Raw genomic sequence first — 15436 nt, forward strand, 5'->3', positions numbered from 1 at the left:
TAAATAAGTGATCTGCCTCAATGTATTTCCAGTCTAGGCTCAGAGAGATGGTTAGGGTCTGAATGTTAGATGACAAACAGGGAAATTATAGGTTTCATTCAATTCTGCTGACACAACACGTTTCTCTGTTTTAAATTGGTGATTTTACAAACGCAACAGGACAGCAAGACTCCAACAAATAAACTACTCGTGCAGTTTTGAGTCCGCAATTGAATTGTATTGATTGGTTAATTATTTGTGTTTCTCGGTGCCTATAGGATATTTGGATTTTTTTTTTCACAACTCGTCTACATTTCATTTCAGTGAAGCATCTTCCTCCGAGGCGCAGAGAGATGATTACAGTCTGAATATATTATGATGACAAACTAGGCTTCTAACTATAGGACATTCGGCTTCATTAAAATCTGCTGACACGTGACGTTTCTCTGTTGAAAAGCAATTGGTTTTTACAAATGCAACGTGACAGCAAGAAAAGCTATTCAAAGTTTAAAGAAACAAATACACTACTCATGTAATTTGCGAAAAACAGGGGTTTTTGAGTTATTTTATCCATCATTGAATTACATTTTGTACAAGTGTATTATTTGTTTTTCTTAGTGCTTATAGGATTTTTTTCATTTTCGTTTTTTAACTCGTATTGTAAATGAGTTCTCTTCCACAATATAACCTAACCTTAAATATGTATTTCTGACCTTGTTTTGCAGTTTATTTCACTTCTTCCTCTCAAAATGATATCCAAACTCTCCGAGAAACTTCTCCTTTTCCCACATTTTACTCTGAAAATCTCAAGGCTAAAAAGTGTTCAATGCGTGTTTGTGTGCGCGTTCACGGGTGCAACCTTCGTGTGTGCAGGTCTCGGGGGCGCGCACGCATCCTCGGGCAGTTACGTGGGTGGATTTCAGAACCCTTATTGTCCTCCTGAATGGCAGCGGGCTTCTTTACAGCCCAAAGGAAACATTTTGTAGGTGAAAACGGCCATTTTCTCTCGCTGAATAATTCATCCTTCATTTCTCTGTCAGTGTGTTCACTGAGGCCTTTCTGTGCACGAGCTTTTCTCCCTCTGACTGAATTATAAACAGCTTCTTATTCTTTGCTCAAAGCTGTTTCCAAGCTGGCCTTTTGTCCCCAAATAGACTCTCCCGCCTTTGTCTCCCAAGTTCATCCTCCCCCATTGAACAAATGTTTGATCAACTCATCCGTGGGACATTTTGTCTCCTTTATGTCTCCTCCCCCAGTGTTACTGATGCGAGGATGTAGACATTTCGCGGCTAAAACTGACTTAAAAAGTGTTTAAAAAGTGTTGGAAAAACTCATATTGGGGGCCGTCTAATGTCTGGTGACATATGTGCAGAGACAAAAGTAGAAGTAGGCTGCTCAGATAGATCTTACTTGAGTAAAAGTAGAAGTACTCAGATCTTGTACTTGAGTAAAAGTAGAAGTACCAGAGTGTAGGAATACTCTGTTACAGTAAAAGTCCTGCATTCAAAATGTTCCTCAAGTGAAAGTAGAAAAGTATTATCATCAAAATATAGTTAAAGTAGCGACAGTAAAAGTAGTCATTGTGCAGATTGGTCCATTTCAGAATAATATATATGAGATATGTTTTATAATGATTGATCATGAAAGTGTTCTCAAAGCTGGTAAAGGTGCAGCTAGTTTGAATAACTTTGTATACTGCAGGGTAGCTTGTGAATTTACTCCAGGTAGAACTAAAGTCTGATTTAACACTTGATTATATTTCACATCATTCATCCACATCTGTAAAGTAACTAAAGGTATTAAATACATGTAGTTTATTTCACTTAAGTACAGTAGTAAATGTACAGTTGCTTTTACACCTCTGACTACATGTTGACATCTCGCTGCTTAAACTTCTTTAAAACGTGTTAAAAACTCATCTTGGGATCCGTCTAATCTCTGGTGTCATGTGTTTAAGTGACTTGTTCGTTAAGTGTTATATTTGATGTATTTCGTTGACATTTCTTAACTTTATTTATGTTTGGGTGTTGTAAATTGACTGAGGGTTAATTGGCTTAACTATCATCACCTCACAGTGTTTTTCAGGAATTAGCCAGCCCCATTTCAGTTTCGCTGCCACACACTGAGCCCACAGAGAAGAAGTGTAATTAACTTTTCCAGAGTGAAAAGAAAAATGTTTACATTGATTGCATTCAGCCAGTTAATGGATGGCAAGCACACCATCATACCAGTTTGTTTTTATACAAAGAGAAACTCACATGGATTCATTATGGATCATTTGGAAATGTAAGCATAAATAAGTTTCACTCTAATGACATCTGTAAAAACTGACCTAATTACATCTAAAATGTGCTTAATTGGCCTAAAGATTACTGTGCCAACAACTCCTCCAATCAGGCTACAGTCTGTGAAACTAAAATTAAGAAAATAAAGTAAATATTCCTTGGCTTGAAAAACATACTTTACTACAAATACTCTAGCCTATATATACCCTAACATCTTTCAATTCGTTTTTGTGAACAAAAAGTGGGTATCTTGTTTGGTTTAAAAAATCGCTTAATGAAACTTGTTTTGAGCAGTAACCTTATCTAAATCTCTAATAGACTCGGTTGTTCTCTTTTAATAACCCAATATGAATCATTCATCACTTGTACCATGGTTGCATTACAATTAAGTACAAAAACTGCAACCAATTTGCAAAATCGTTGGATGTCAAAAGTGTCGGGTTCTTTAAATCACTTTATTTTGTTACAACATCGTTTAAATTCACTGGAAACAAACCCAATCTTAAATTAAATCAAAAAGTTATTTAAATTATTTTCACATGTTAAAAATATATTTTTCTGGGACTGAATCTGGCAGTTGGTCACGTTTTACTAATGCACCCTGTCCTGTGTCGTTGCATGAAATAATAAACAGCCTAGCAAGCAAAGGAGCCAAGAGAAATGTAAACTATGTTTTCATCATTTATTAATAATAAATAATGGAGCGATTTATAATGCTGCACCGAGTTGGTAATGTAATCCACAAGAATACAAGTGTTTTTCTATAGAATATGTGCATATGCAGACTTACATGGCTATTCATGCACACTGCTGAACACACACACATACACACACACACACACACACACACACACACACACACACACACACACACACACAGAATACACACTTCGCCCTCACCATCACCTGCTGCTTGATTTACGGTGAGGCCTCATGGGAAAAGCATTAGCGGGAGAGATATGGTCGATAAAGAATTCCTAACAAAGGACGACACACACACACACACCCACACACACACACACACACACACACACACACACACACACACACACACACACACACACACACACACACACACACACACACACACTCCACCCCCATCCTACCACTTTACAGCATGCTAAAACTCCACAGAGAGCCCTGCAGTTACACCAGCAAATAAACTCTGCTTTACAGCCGGCTGTAACCATCAACAGGTCGCAGCTTCACACATGTCTGCAAGAGGGAAACAAGAGCACTATCTTCTGTAATCAAATCCGCAAATGTAGAGAATATAGATGGACTCATATGGTACATTTTCACTCCAAAAAGCACCGCAGATTAGCAGTAAAAATCATAATAAAAACCCTCCCTCGTGGACTCACTGCACCATATCTGATCCGACCTGATGTGTGTGTGAGCTCACTGATGTTCAGGGAGATAAAGGTCTTCCACTTTAGCAGCAATAAGAGGAGATTTCACTCACATCTGTCTCCTAAGATGCCCTCGATGCTGTGTTTGGCCCTCCGGTCGCTCTCCTCCAGCTCCTTCCTCTCCAGCTCCTCCTCATCCTCCTCCTCGTCGCCTTTCCCCCCGAACTTACTCCGCATGGTGCGACTGATGGAGCTCACTGCGTAAAACCGGTCAAAAAGTGGAAATTACAAAAAAGTATGTCGTTTTTTTTGGGGGGAAAACAGTGATAATTTGCACCTTGAAATAAATAACAGTGTAGAAGTTGGGATAAGTCACTAAAAAAGTTGAAACACTTAAGTAATGGTAGTTTTGTTTAAAGAATGTGCGTTTTTATAACTTTAGCCTACTAATTGTTACGTTTTTTTAATTTAAAAATACATTACAATGTTCGTTTAGGCTGTATAATAAAATGGTAAAAGTAATTTTTTTACAAAATGATATGAAGTAATATAATATTTGTTTCAATAATAATGTTCATTAAGTGGAAATCAACAAAATGTCTATTGTTTTTTTCTCCAAAAATACTGTTAGAAATGTTAATTGGCACCGCTCTGTTATATGACAGCAAATAGGCCATTAGTCTGAAATATATGTGATTGAAAAAAGTGTTGAGTTTTGTTTTGAGTTGTTTATCTTAATCCTCTCCTAATTGTTCAGTTTTTTAGTGCAAAATATAGGAAAAAAAGTTCAACGAGCCTGTATGGTCAAAGTTCATTTTTTAAGATCATAAAGACTGAATTACATGTCGAACATAAAATGAAGTAAAATATATAATACCAATCAAGCTTATAAATGAACACTTTTGACCAGGCTTTATGATAATATTGTGATTTTATGGTTATATTTTTTATTATTTCACGTCTGCCCTTCTTTACCTGAAGGCACGGTGTTGCGGTCACATATCCCATCCTTCAGTAATTTATCCCGAATCTCCCAGCTAAACATACCCGGGTTTTCCCGCTTGTAATCTTCTATTCTCTTGTCTACGTCCGGCGTGGTCCCCTGCTTCAAAAGGTCAGAAAAGTGGCACAGTTTAGTCACTTTGTTGTGGCCCTGGGGGCACAATGCGTACAATGTCTCCAAAAAAAACACAACACGTTAATGGATTTTTGACAATAATGTAAGGATTTAACATGGATTCATGGCACATGTATTGTATATATTCTCTATACCTTGGGTTTGCTGCCCCCGATGGCCCCGGGCCGGATGGAGCCGGTCTCCTGGTACCGGCACAGGATCTTGGAGACGCAGCCGTGAGAGACGCGCAGCTGCCGGGAGATTACGCACGGCCGGACTCCGTGGTGCGCCATCTCCACGATCTTATGTCGGATGTGGTTGGGCAAAGGTCTGCCGTTTATAAAAACTCCTCCGAGCTGGTTCACACGGCCCTGACCCAACGGGGTAGACACTACATGTTTAAATAAAATAAAAAATACGAGAGGTGAGGGTCACTTTAGTGATGAGAACATGATGTTATTGGACTTCAAAAAGACCCTTTATCTACCATCATATCATATAGACTGAAGCCGTGTGTTTTTAGCAGCTCTTAAAATGCTGATGAGCTGATAATAAATTACATTTTACGCAATAAGATATTATCATAATATGATCCCATTAAAGTTGTCTTTGGTGTCACCATGCTGTCCACAGAGGAGCTTCAACTGACCTTTAATATAACAACATAATAAAGAATTAAGCAGTATGTTTTTTAACTGCTCCCAAACAGCTGATAATAAATGAGTTACATTTTTACGCACCTTTATGACATGAATGGTTCCATTAAATACGTGTTTATTGTATGCAATATTGTTAATAGCCTAATCATTTATAAAGGCTGCACGGAAGTGTGTTGCTAAACAAGAAATGTAAGACGATGGGCTGCAAGAGTATAATACAAAATAAATATCGCAAAAACATGTAATTTCTGCACAAAGTTCGTGTTTTTTAAGCCGAGGTTTGGAAGAAAAGTCTTGCAAGTGGCCTAAAAGCAATACATAGGCTATATAACAATATGTCAGTTCAGCTGCTGAGATGTAATTCTTAAAAACGTTTGAGTCCTGCAACTGAACACAGTTTGGGTTTCTAAGGCGAGGTCATAAAAGTATCCTAAATCATAATACATATATAAAAAAAGATGTGAGTTTGGCTGCTGAGAAGTAACTCTATAAAACGTTAGAGTCCCGTGTTTCTTAGCAGAGGTGTGGAAAGAAAGCATGTGGCTTCATAAATGTGGCCTGGAGAAATGATAACTATTACACAATATCTCAGTTCAGCTGGTGAAAAGTAATTATATAATTCTGTATAGACCTATAACTGCACACAGTTTTATTTTTGTGTTGAACAAACAAGTCTCTGGCTTAAAAATAAAAGGATAAATAGCCTACATTGCAAAATATGTCAGTTCAGCGACTAAAATGTAATCCTACGAAACTTGTACAACCAAAACTGCAAAAAGTTAGTTTTTCTAATCCAAGATGTTGAGAGAAAGTGAAATGGTTAAATGAAAGCAGCCTGACAGCGATTTTAGCTCTGAAATAAACATATTTTCTGAACATCCAGGGCTTCCTTTGGGTTAATGTGATGCCTTTTACCTTCCAGTGGGAAGCCACTGCGGGGGTAGTTCTGAGCCAGCGTGGATCGCATCATCCTGGGGATTGACCCCGCCAACGCACTCAGTACCTCCAGCACCGCGGTGCCTTCAGGGACCTCCTCCTGCCGGGGAGGCTGTAGCTCCAACACCGAGTTTGAAGCAGCAAAGTCGGCGTGGAAATCGCGTTTTCTCCGCCTGAGATGAAGCTTTCCTGGAGGTCAGCCTCCGAAAAAAAAAGGAGAAAATGGGATTTGTTAGGATGTTAAAAAGTAGTTTCCTCGGTTTAAATCGCCAGAATAAGGAGGTATTGGAAATGTCGGTGAAGCTGGAGGAATATATTGTTGTTGTTGTTGTTTGTTGACACCGGTTCAAAGTGAGAGCAGAGCGTCAAAAGTAGCGGAGCTCCTCTCGGTGCCCGTCAGCGCTCCTCGCTCTGATTGGTCGAGAGGGTTCAGTGCTGTGCGCGGATTGGCTGATGCTGGAAACTTTGGTCCAATCAGAGACGCCGTCACAGTTCCGCTCGGACGGGACAGGGCGTCAGTTCACAGTCTCTGAAGGTCCTGTTTAACCGGCGAGGAGTCTCAGATAGCTGACTGTGTGTTGAGTCCACTGCAGGGAGGAAAGTGGGGCAGCACGTGACCACTGCGAGGTGAAATCATCTGGTTCATGTGGTAAATTATTACTGTATTGCACAGACAGCCTGTTGTGAGCCACATGCAGCAAATCACTTTCGATTAATTGTATTTGTCCCCTCTATATTAAAACATTTAAAAAACAAATAATAATAAAGGATAAACATGAAGATAAGACCAATGCAAGTTCAAGCTTATAACAAACTGTTTGCATGCATACACTCATAATCATATGTGTTCTCCCCATTCCTCTCAATGTATACTTAATTTACAAGAAGGACACATATGGGAAAACATAGGTGTATAAAAATACAAAAAGGCAGCAATGACCAACAATAAAATACATATAGAAATCAAAATAAATAAGTGATATTTAAGTTATAAAATATATAAAGAGTACATGTAAATATATAGGATACCACACAGTGTAATGTACAACAGACAATGAAAGCATTATTCTAACTAATGCTTATGACATGCTTCCTTATATATGTCAATTAAGTGGACAACATTATTTAAATAAATAAAGAAATGTCCAAAGCAATAAACTCAGCCTCAAAATAAAATATTACAAAAATAGTCCCAACTAAAACTGAGCATTTAAAATAGTTATTGTTGAGTTTTCTGATTGTTGAATTATAATTGCCTTTATTGTAACCTAAGAATCTATCAACAGAAAGGGTTATTTATGAATCAACTCCAAAACTGTAATGTATTTTTTGAAACAAATGTAATAATCATTAGCCCTAAATGTATGCATCTCGTTCTTTTTAATTACTGTTTTCATTGACGTGTTCCTATCACATCCTTAATATAAAACCACACCTGTACAGTCTGTGGCATTAATCAATCATTCAGCTGCCAAATGAACAACTCAAAAGGTAAAACTCGCACATCTCTACGCAAAATTGACCCAAAAACCCCGATATTCCACTATTTCTCCTCTTCTCGCCAACCTGTGCGTGAAGCCATCTGCAAACTTGGCGTATAGTGCATGCCATTGCACACGACCCCTAATTTGTGTCAACCCCCCCATGGCTTCATATATGACACAAATGGTGCTAAAAGTGTGTGCAGCTCGAGGAATGTATTGTGTGTTCAGTCTGAGGGTCGCGCGCCTCAGCAGGGCGCGACGCCAGCGGCCGTAAAGCCAGTCTGAGGCTCTGCAACAATATGGACCAGTGGGTGGGTGTGGGTTCATCCCCAAAAATGTCTAATAATCAATGCTGTCCGCGCGCCCAAAAAGCAGAATGGAGAAGTCTTTAAAAGTACTCGTGAGCATCCTTTAGTTCCTGATCAATCACTGAAGCAGAGGGCCAAACAAAAGCTTAGCATGTGAGTCTTTGCACTCATGCATGCACCACTATATTTTTTGATAAGTGATTCAATGTTATTTTTAGTTTTGAAAGGTTTATTAATCACCTGACACTTCCTCTGGAGTTTAAAACCAGCGTCTTGAAAAACCAGTGATGAAAACATGACACAGCAATTATTCATCCAACCTTAAATAATAACCACTTGGGTAATAAACAGTAAACGTATTGCTGCTTCGACCCTTCCTTATATCCGATACATGTAGATTAACATTATTGATACGGGAATTATTTTTTGGTTATAGCAGCAGGTTATTGGCATTATTCTACACGACAAATCAAAATAAATATATATTTTTTAAGTTAAGAAATAATTACACATCAACAGTAGACAGATATATAAGCATCTGCTCTTCTTACCTTAATTCTAATTGTTTTAATTTTATAATATATTTTTTTTTAATAGACATGCAAATTCAGTAAATTCCCAAAAACCAGTGGCGGACTAGGACTAAAATCAGCCCGGGACTCTCGACCGGCCCACTTCGGTACCGCCGGGCCACCTCGGTACCGCAAGTAAATACCGCTAGTAAATTGTCAACGGGGGGGAGGGGTGCTAGTGACTTATCCGACCGGCCCACATCGTCCGACCGGCCCACTTCAGTCCCGAACGTCCATCCGATGGCCAGTCCGCCATGCCAGTAACCCTACCTGGCAATAAACCTGACTCTGATTCAACAACACATAATATCAAATATAAATGAATAAGTTAGACTACACTATAATATACCATATATAATATAATACACCAAACTAATAAACCAACCAAGTCTCGCGTAAATTCGTGAAATGGTCACGTCATGTGTTCATCCATTGGCTCGTGCACATGTAGCCTACGAATGTTCCGTGAATGATTTGAATTAACATGAAAAACATTAGGAAAATCAGGTAGTGTGTTCAAGTCCAGGTAAATAAAGCACATTCAGAATTAGAATCAGAATCAGAAAGTATTTTTGCTTTAAATGGTTAAATATCGATTCATGATTAAACAAAGCTCCACACCGACATGGAGTAACTCGCAGGTGGAAATATGAGTTAAGTCTCTCTGCAAGGAAACCCCTGGTATCTTTAGGACTCGTGCTCAAACTAAAGCTGCAACCCCCCAACACCTGATCTGACCTTTTTGTTTTTGCCCCCCTCCCCTCCTCTCAAACTCACCTATGGGTTTAACACAGTGTGAGGGGGGGGGGGGGTCCCTGTCATTCACCTTCATTCACGCACAGCAGGCTGAGCAGGTTTCAATGAACATTCAACTCTTTGAGAGACTTTGGAGGAAAACGCACTTCAAATGTGACTAAAAACTAAAAGCGCGCGGTAACAATGGAGACAGAGAGAGGAGGGGGGGGGGGGGCGAGGGGTTTAAAATAAGCAGGAATAACGGGGGGGCTTTCACCTGATAAAGAGGGTGATTCTTATTAGAGTTTGTCTATCACTGATGTATCATGTGTGATAGAGCAATGCAATGAAGTTGATTTTAAGGTAGTTGTACTTCTACTCCAGTATATTTTGGGAGACAGTATTGTACTTGTTACTGCATTACCTTTATTTAACAGCACTTAGCAGGTTCAAATGTATTAAAAAATACAAATCACCTAATGAATTATTATGCATTAAGATATCTTGCATTGTAAAAAGTCATTCAATTAAGCTCCATTTTAACAAGCTGCAAAATCAAATTGATGAACACTTTAATAATTACAATGCATTAATAAAAATGTCCATTGTCCATAATGAGTTTGTACTTTGAGTTTATTTTATCCCAACACTTTTACTAAAGTAACATTTTTAATAATTTAATTGTACTTGTAACATAGTATTTCAACACTTTGTATTACTTATTGTACTACTAATATGTTCATTGTATGGTACTTTTTACTCCAACTTTACTACGTTTTAGAAGCCAAGATTGTACTTTCTACTACACTTCTCCCACAGCTTTAGTTACTTCACAGATTCAGATTACTAGCTGATACAAAATCAAAATCAACTAATAGGTAAACATTGACATACAATTATCGGTTAAAATATCTTTATTAAGAAGCCCCGGCTTTACCAGCTATGATGAACACATTAATGCATCAATAATCACCAGGTAATGAATTATATATAACTAGCTTATCGAGTGCTTTTACTGTTTTGGTACTTTATTTATGGTATTTGATTTGAGGACTCTTACTTGAGTATTTTTTAGAATTAAGTGTGTTTACTTTTACTTAAATCTGAGTACTTCTTCCACCTCTGAAAGCTAGGCTATAACAGGCTTCAGGTGAATAAATCAAACTGCCACTAACACGTGTTTTGAGCAGTTTGAGTCCCAGAATAGATGATTATAAATACTATTTGCTTTGCTTTTGTCTTATTCCTCTTAAAGAAGGACACCGTCAGCCTCTGTGCGTACAAACGTGACGATTGGGGAGTCAGTGATCTTTTTGAAATTGGATATTAGAGCCAAGCAGGAGAAAGGAAAACAGAAGAGGGCAAATGGGAAACAGAGACAGGCATGATGCATACCTCGGCCTTTTCTTTAAAGCGACACTGAATCTGCGTGGCCAATCCATTACCGGAGGATGAAATTCAAAGTCAGAAATCTCTCCTGATGAGAAATAAATGAGTTGCATCACATGCTGCGAGTGGGGGGGCGGGCGTTCACAAACACACATTTGTCAAATCAATTAGTCGACTTTGCAACCCGTGTTGGTGATAACTCATGCAGAGATAACGGAGCTGGGATAAGCCCTTTAATAATAATGTATGATAATGTATATTATGATGTACTGTGGAAGAAATCAGGACGAAACTTTAACAATGTCATATTATCTGGTGATACAGTGTCATTTTAATTTGCTTTACCCTTGACTTAATGTATCACTTTCCTGTCAGTGGCTCAGTCAGTAGGGCTTGAGACCAGACCTAAAATATGGAGTGTGGACTGCTACTTGGAGAGGTCCCAGTTCACCTCCTGCCCTGCCGTGGTGCCCTTGAGCAAGGCACCGGACACCCCCCTTCCCCCCTCACTCCCATTGCTCCCCGGGCACTGTGCAATAGCTGCCCACTGCTCCTAGTACTAGACTCCTGGTACTAGGATGGGTTAAAAGCAGAGAACGCATTTCACTGTGTGTGCTGTGTGCTCTGCATGTGTGACCATTAAAGAGGGTCTCTGATTCTATCTCTCTCTATATAACTGTTTGGATGTGTAATTGAGTAGATCATTTGTTTATACATAACTTAAAATCAGTAATATTTTTGTATATCAATTTGACACTGCTTAATTTTGTTTTGTATAATAATTCTCAAGTTACATTTTTGTATTATTTTTGTATACATTCAAAATAAATCAAATCAAATCACTTGTACACAGTTTATTTCCAGGAGTATTTAGATATTTTTTTAACAACAGAAACAATATCTTAAACAAATAAAAATAGCTCCTTACCTTGCATTGGGATTTTACTGGAGTGAGAATACTGAAGATCATTTAATGAAAAACTATATATAGCTTAAAGTTTAAACAAAGAAAAAAAATGTTTGGTTATAATTGGAATATTTGACTTTATTGGAATATAATAGTAAATTATTACAGAAGTTGGTTAAAGCTTATATTAACAGCTTGTTGCACGATTGGCTGGGTTTATTTCAGCTTGTTTATAAACGGACTGTAGGCTAAATGTTTTATTAATAAAATCTTGATAGAAAAAGTCTTATACTAGCATACAGATAAACACAATGTGCAATATTTTCCACAAAAACATTGGATAACCCTTATGTTGTCTTCCTAATCTATGTTACCACCTTTCAAAGCAACTGTAGTCCTACTTATTAGCACAAGTGTTATTCTTCTTTTTGAAACGTATGGTAAATGGACCTCATTTCCACAAAATCCAACCTCATTTCTGAGTTAAAAAAGGAAAAAAAATGTGAACGATTTTTTCACAATCGACCCCTAAAAGACCACAGATGCTATAATTTGGAATCAAACCCAAAACCTAATGAAAGGGATCATACTTATACAACATGGTATACAAGCAAACGTGTTATTTCTCTGGCACTAACTGTCACGCTCACAGGTACAGATCAGAACCCAATAGCACGACACAGATACAACCAGTGTTCAGAAATGTTCAGTTTAATCAGGTCAGGGACAGGCAGGGTCAAAACCAGGAAATCCAGCAGTAAGGCAAACAAATCAGAGAAGGGGCAGGCAGAACAGGGCTCAGAACCAGGTGATCCGTCAGACAGGCAAACAAATCCAAACAGGGGGCAGGCAGGAAACTCGAGGTCCGAATACAGGCAGGCAGGGGTCAAAACCGGGTAGGACGAGAATAATCAAACACTGTAGAGCTTGGCAGAATAGACAAGACAATCTGGCAAAGGACAAGTGATAGTGAGGTGGTATAAACACTGTGGAGTAATGAGGGAATGAGTAACAGGTAAGGGGAAGGGCTGGGGAGACCAGGTGAGGGAAGTGAGCTGATTGCAAGAGCCTGGAGGAAGGCGGGATCTGAAATGACAAGAGAGTTTAAGATGTGCCAAACCAAAAAAACAACAATTGGAGCCAAGGACCTTCATCTTAGGTTACAGGTGGCCTTATTTGTACTCTATAAAATACTATAATGCATGTGTTACTAGCACTAAATAACAGCTTACATTTGAATAAAACCCAAACCTGATGAAAGTGATCATACTTATACAACATAGTATACAAGCAAACATGTTATTTCTCTGGCAGTAACATCAAATAAACCTTTATCCCGACATAAATACATTTGGGAACGGTTTCAATTTGACCCTTGGACAACAAGAAGGTCAGGAGTCCAATATTCATCTTAGGTTATAATTGGCCTTATTTGTACTCTATAAAATACTATAATGCATGTGTTACTAGCACTCAATAACAGCTTAGAGGCTGAGCTTAATGTCTAATGAGAAGATGTTGGCCACTTCATGAAAACACGCATCTCACTTTGGACTCAATTTGTAAACAATGTCTCAAACTATTTCCCAGAAATCAGTGTATCTGTATCTGATTTGAAATTACAGCCACGCTCTGATACAAAAGGCTTTAGTGTTGTCTGAATAACATGAGAGTATGAAAAAGAGCCAGCTATAATGTGACGGCTTTAATATATGGAGCATGTGACTCCTGCCTCGTGTCCCGAATATAAATCTGTGGTTATATAGGGAACCGTTTGGATCTCTTCTGTTTGAGGGGAAATATCTCGTGTTGAATGGGTTGATTAATAAAGTGCGGGAAATCTGTGTGTGTGATGTTATTGGAAAGTGTGTTTACGTTTATTGAAGTTTATTAAAGTAGAGGAATAAGTTCATTTAAAAACAGCCATTGTGTATTAAGAGTACTTTTAGTTTTGGAACATTCATACTTTCACTTAAGCAAAACAATGCATATGACTTTTCCCAGAAACAGAGTATTTCTAAACTATGGTATTACTACTTTTACTATTAGTACTTTTGGTAAATAAAGGATACTATATAGTTAGCGCATCAATAATTACAACACAAAAATGTAATATATACAATTCAGAAATTGGCCATACTACATAATAAGTACATATGGTACTTAAAGTATATTTTGATGCTTATACTTTTGGACTTGAATGTTGTACTTTAACTTGTAACTGAGTATTTTTAAACTGTAGTATTTGTACTTTTTACATACATTCATACTTTTACTTAAGCAAAACAATGCATATGACTTTTCGTAGAAACAGAGTATTTCTAAACTATTGTATTACTACTTTTACTATTTGTACTTTTGGTAAATAAAGTATACTATATAGTTAGCGCATCGATAATTATAACACAAAAATGTAATATATGCGATTCTGAAATTGGCCATACTACATTATAAGTATATATGGTACTCGAAGTATATTTTGATGCTAATACTTTTGTACTTGTCACTGAGTATATTTACACTGTAGTATTGGTATCTTTTATAAAGTAGAATACATGAGAACTTCTTCCACTTCAGTGAAAGGTTTTTATAGCATGTAGCATTATTTGAGAACCAGTAGGGGGCATATTTGATGCATAACAGATAATCCTCAAGCACTGAACAACACAAGCAATGCTTTAATATTTAATGTGATTCCTATTCAAATCATTAAAATCATGAGTAAATACATTAACAGCAAACCATTTCAATGTAGGTTTAATTGGATTAAATGTATTCTTGTTATATTCAGTTCTGTGTTTATTCAATTTCAAGTTCAATATTCAGGTGTTTTTATTAATCACAAAGTTATATGCTCTGTTTTTGAACTGGCGAGGGGTTGGTTTTCTTTGTCATTTGTGATATTACTTCTGGTTTGTGACGCATTTAGTGTGACTTTTTGTGCATGAAAAGTGCTATAAAAATAAAGATTGATTGATTGATTGATTGATTGGTTGTTTGGTTGTTTGGTTGTTTGGTTGTTTGGTTGATTTGTTAACATGTCGGTTGGTTGTTTAATTGGTCATTAGGTTGGTTGGTCGGTAAGTCGGTCATTCGATTGATTGATTGGTTGGTGGGTTGGTTGTTTGATTGTTTGGTTGATTGGTTGGTCGGTCAGGCAGTCATTTGGTTGATTGATTGATTGGTCGGTTAATCGGTCGGTCAGTCAGTCATTCGTTGATTGATTGATTGGTCGGTTGATCGGTCGGTCAGTCAGTCATTCGATTGATTGATTGGTTGGTTGGTTGGTTAATTGGTCAGTTGGTTGACTGGTCGGTTGGTCGGTCAGTCAGTCATTCATTCTATTGATTGATTGATTGGTTGGTTGATCGGTCTGTTGGTTGGTTAATTGGTCGGTTGGTTGATTAATCAGTTGGTTGGTTGTTCGCTCAGTCATTCTATTGATTGATTGATTGGTTGGTTGATTAATTGGTCGGTTGGCTGATTAATCATTTTGTTGGTCAATCGGTCCGTCCGGTTAGTCTGGCAGTCAATTGTTTGGTTGATTGATTGATTGGTTGATTAGTTGGCTGATTGATTGAAAACACAGCCCACTGCTCTGCAACAAAACTATCAAAGCAAAGGATATTAATGTTTCCTTTATTACTGAAATGTGTTTATGTATGTCAAACAGCACATAAGGAACATTTCTCTGTGCAAATACGTTTCAACAA

The 15436-nt window shown here is 37.7% G+C and overlaps 1 protein-coding gene across 2 annotated transcripts in view; it reads right to left on the minus strand.

Annotated features, from left to right (window-relative positions):
* Positions 1–6403, minus strand: part of pax3b (paired box 3b) — a 38476-nt gene extending 32073 nt beyond the window's left edge. Inside the window, exons 1-4 of one of the 2 annotated variants that reach the window (XM_034122246.1) lie at positions 6308–6403; positions 4889–5124; positions 4592–4718; positions 3730–3873 (exon numbers count right to left, since the gene is read on the minus strand). In XM_034122246.1, coding sequence (XP_033978137.1) covers positions 3730–3873; positions 4592–4718; positions 4889–5124; positions 6308–6362 — 562 coding nt within the window. In that variant the 5' untranslated portion in view covers positions 6363–6403. Of the gene's footprint in view, positions 1–3729; positions 3874–4591; positions 4722–4888; positions 5125–6307 lie in introns of both variants that reach the window. The other variant, XM_034122245.1, reaches the window with a different exon arrangement.
* Between the last annotated feature and the right edge of the window lie 9033 nt (positions 6404–15436).

The sequence above is a fragment of the Trematomus bernacchii genome, unplaced genomic scaffold (assembly GCF_902827165.1).
Source record: "Trematomus bernacchii unplaced genomic scaffold, fTreBer1.1, whole genome shotgun sequence".
NCBI lineage: Eukaryota > Metazoa > Chordata > Actinopteri > Perciformes > Nototheniidae > Trematomus > Trematomus bernacchii.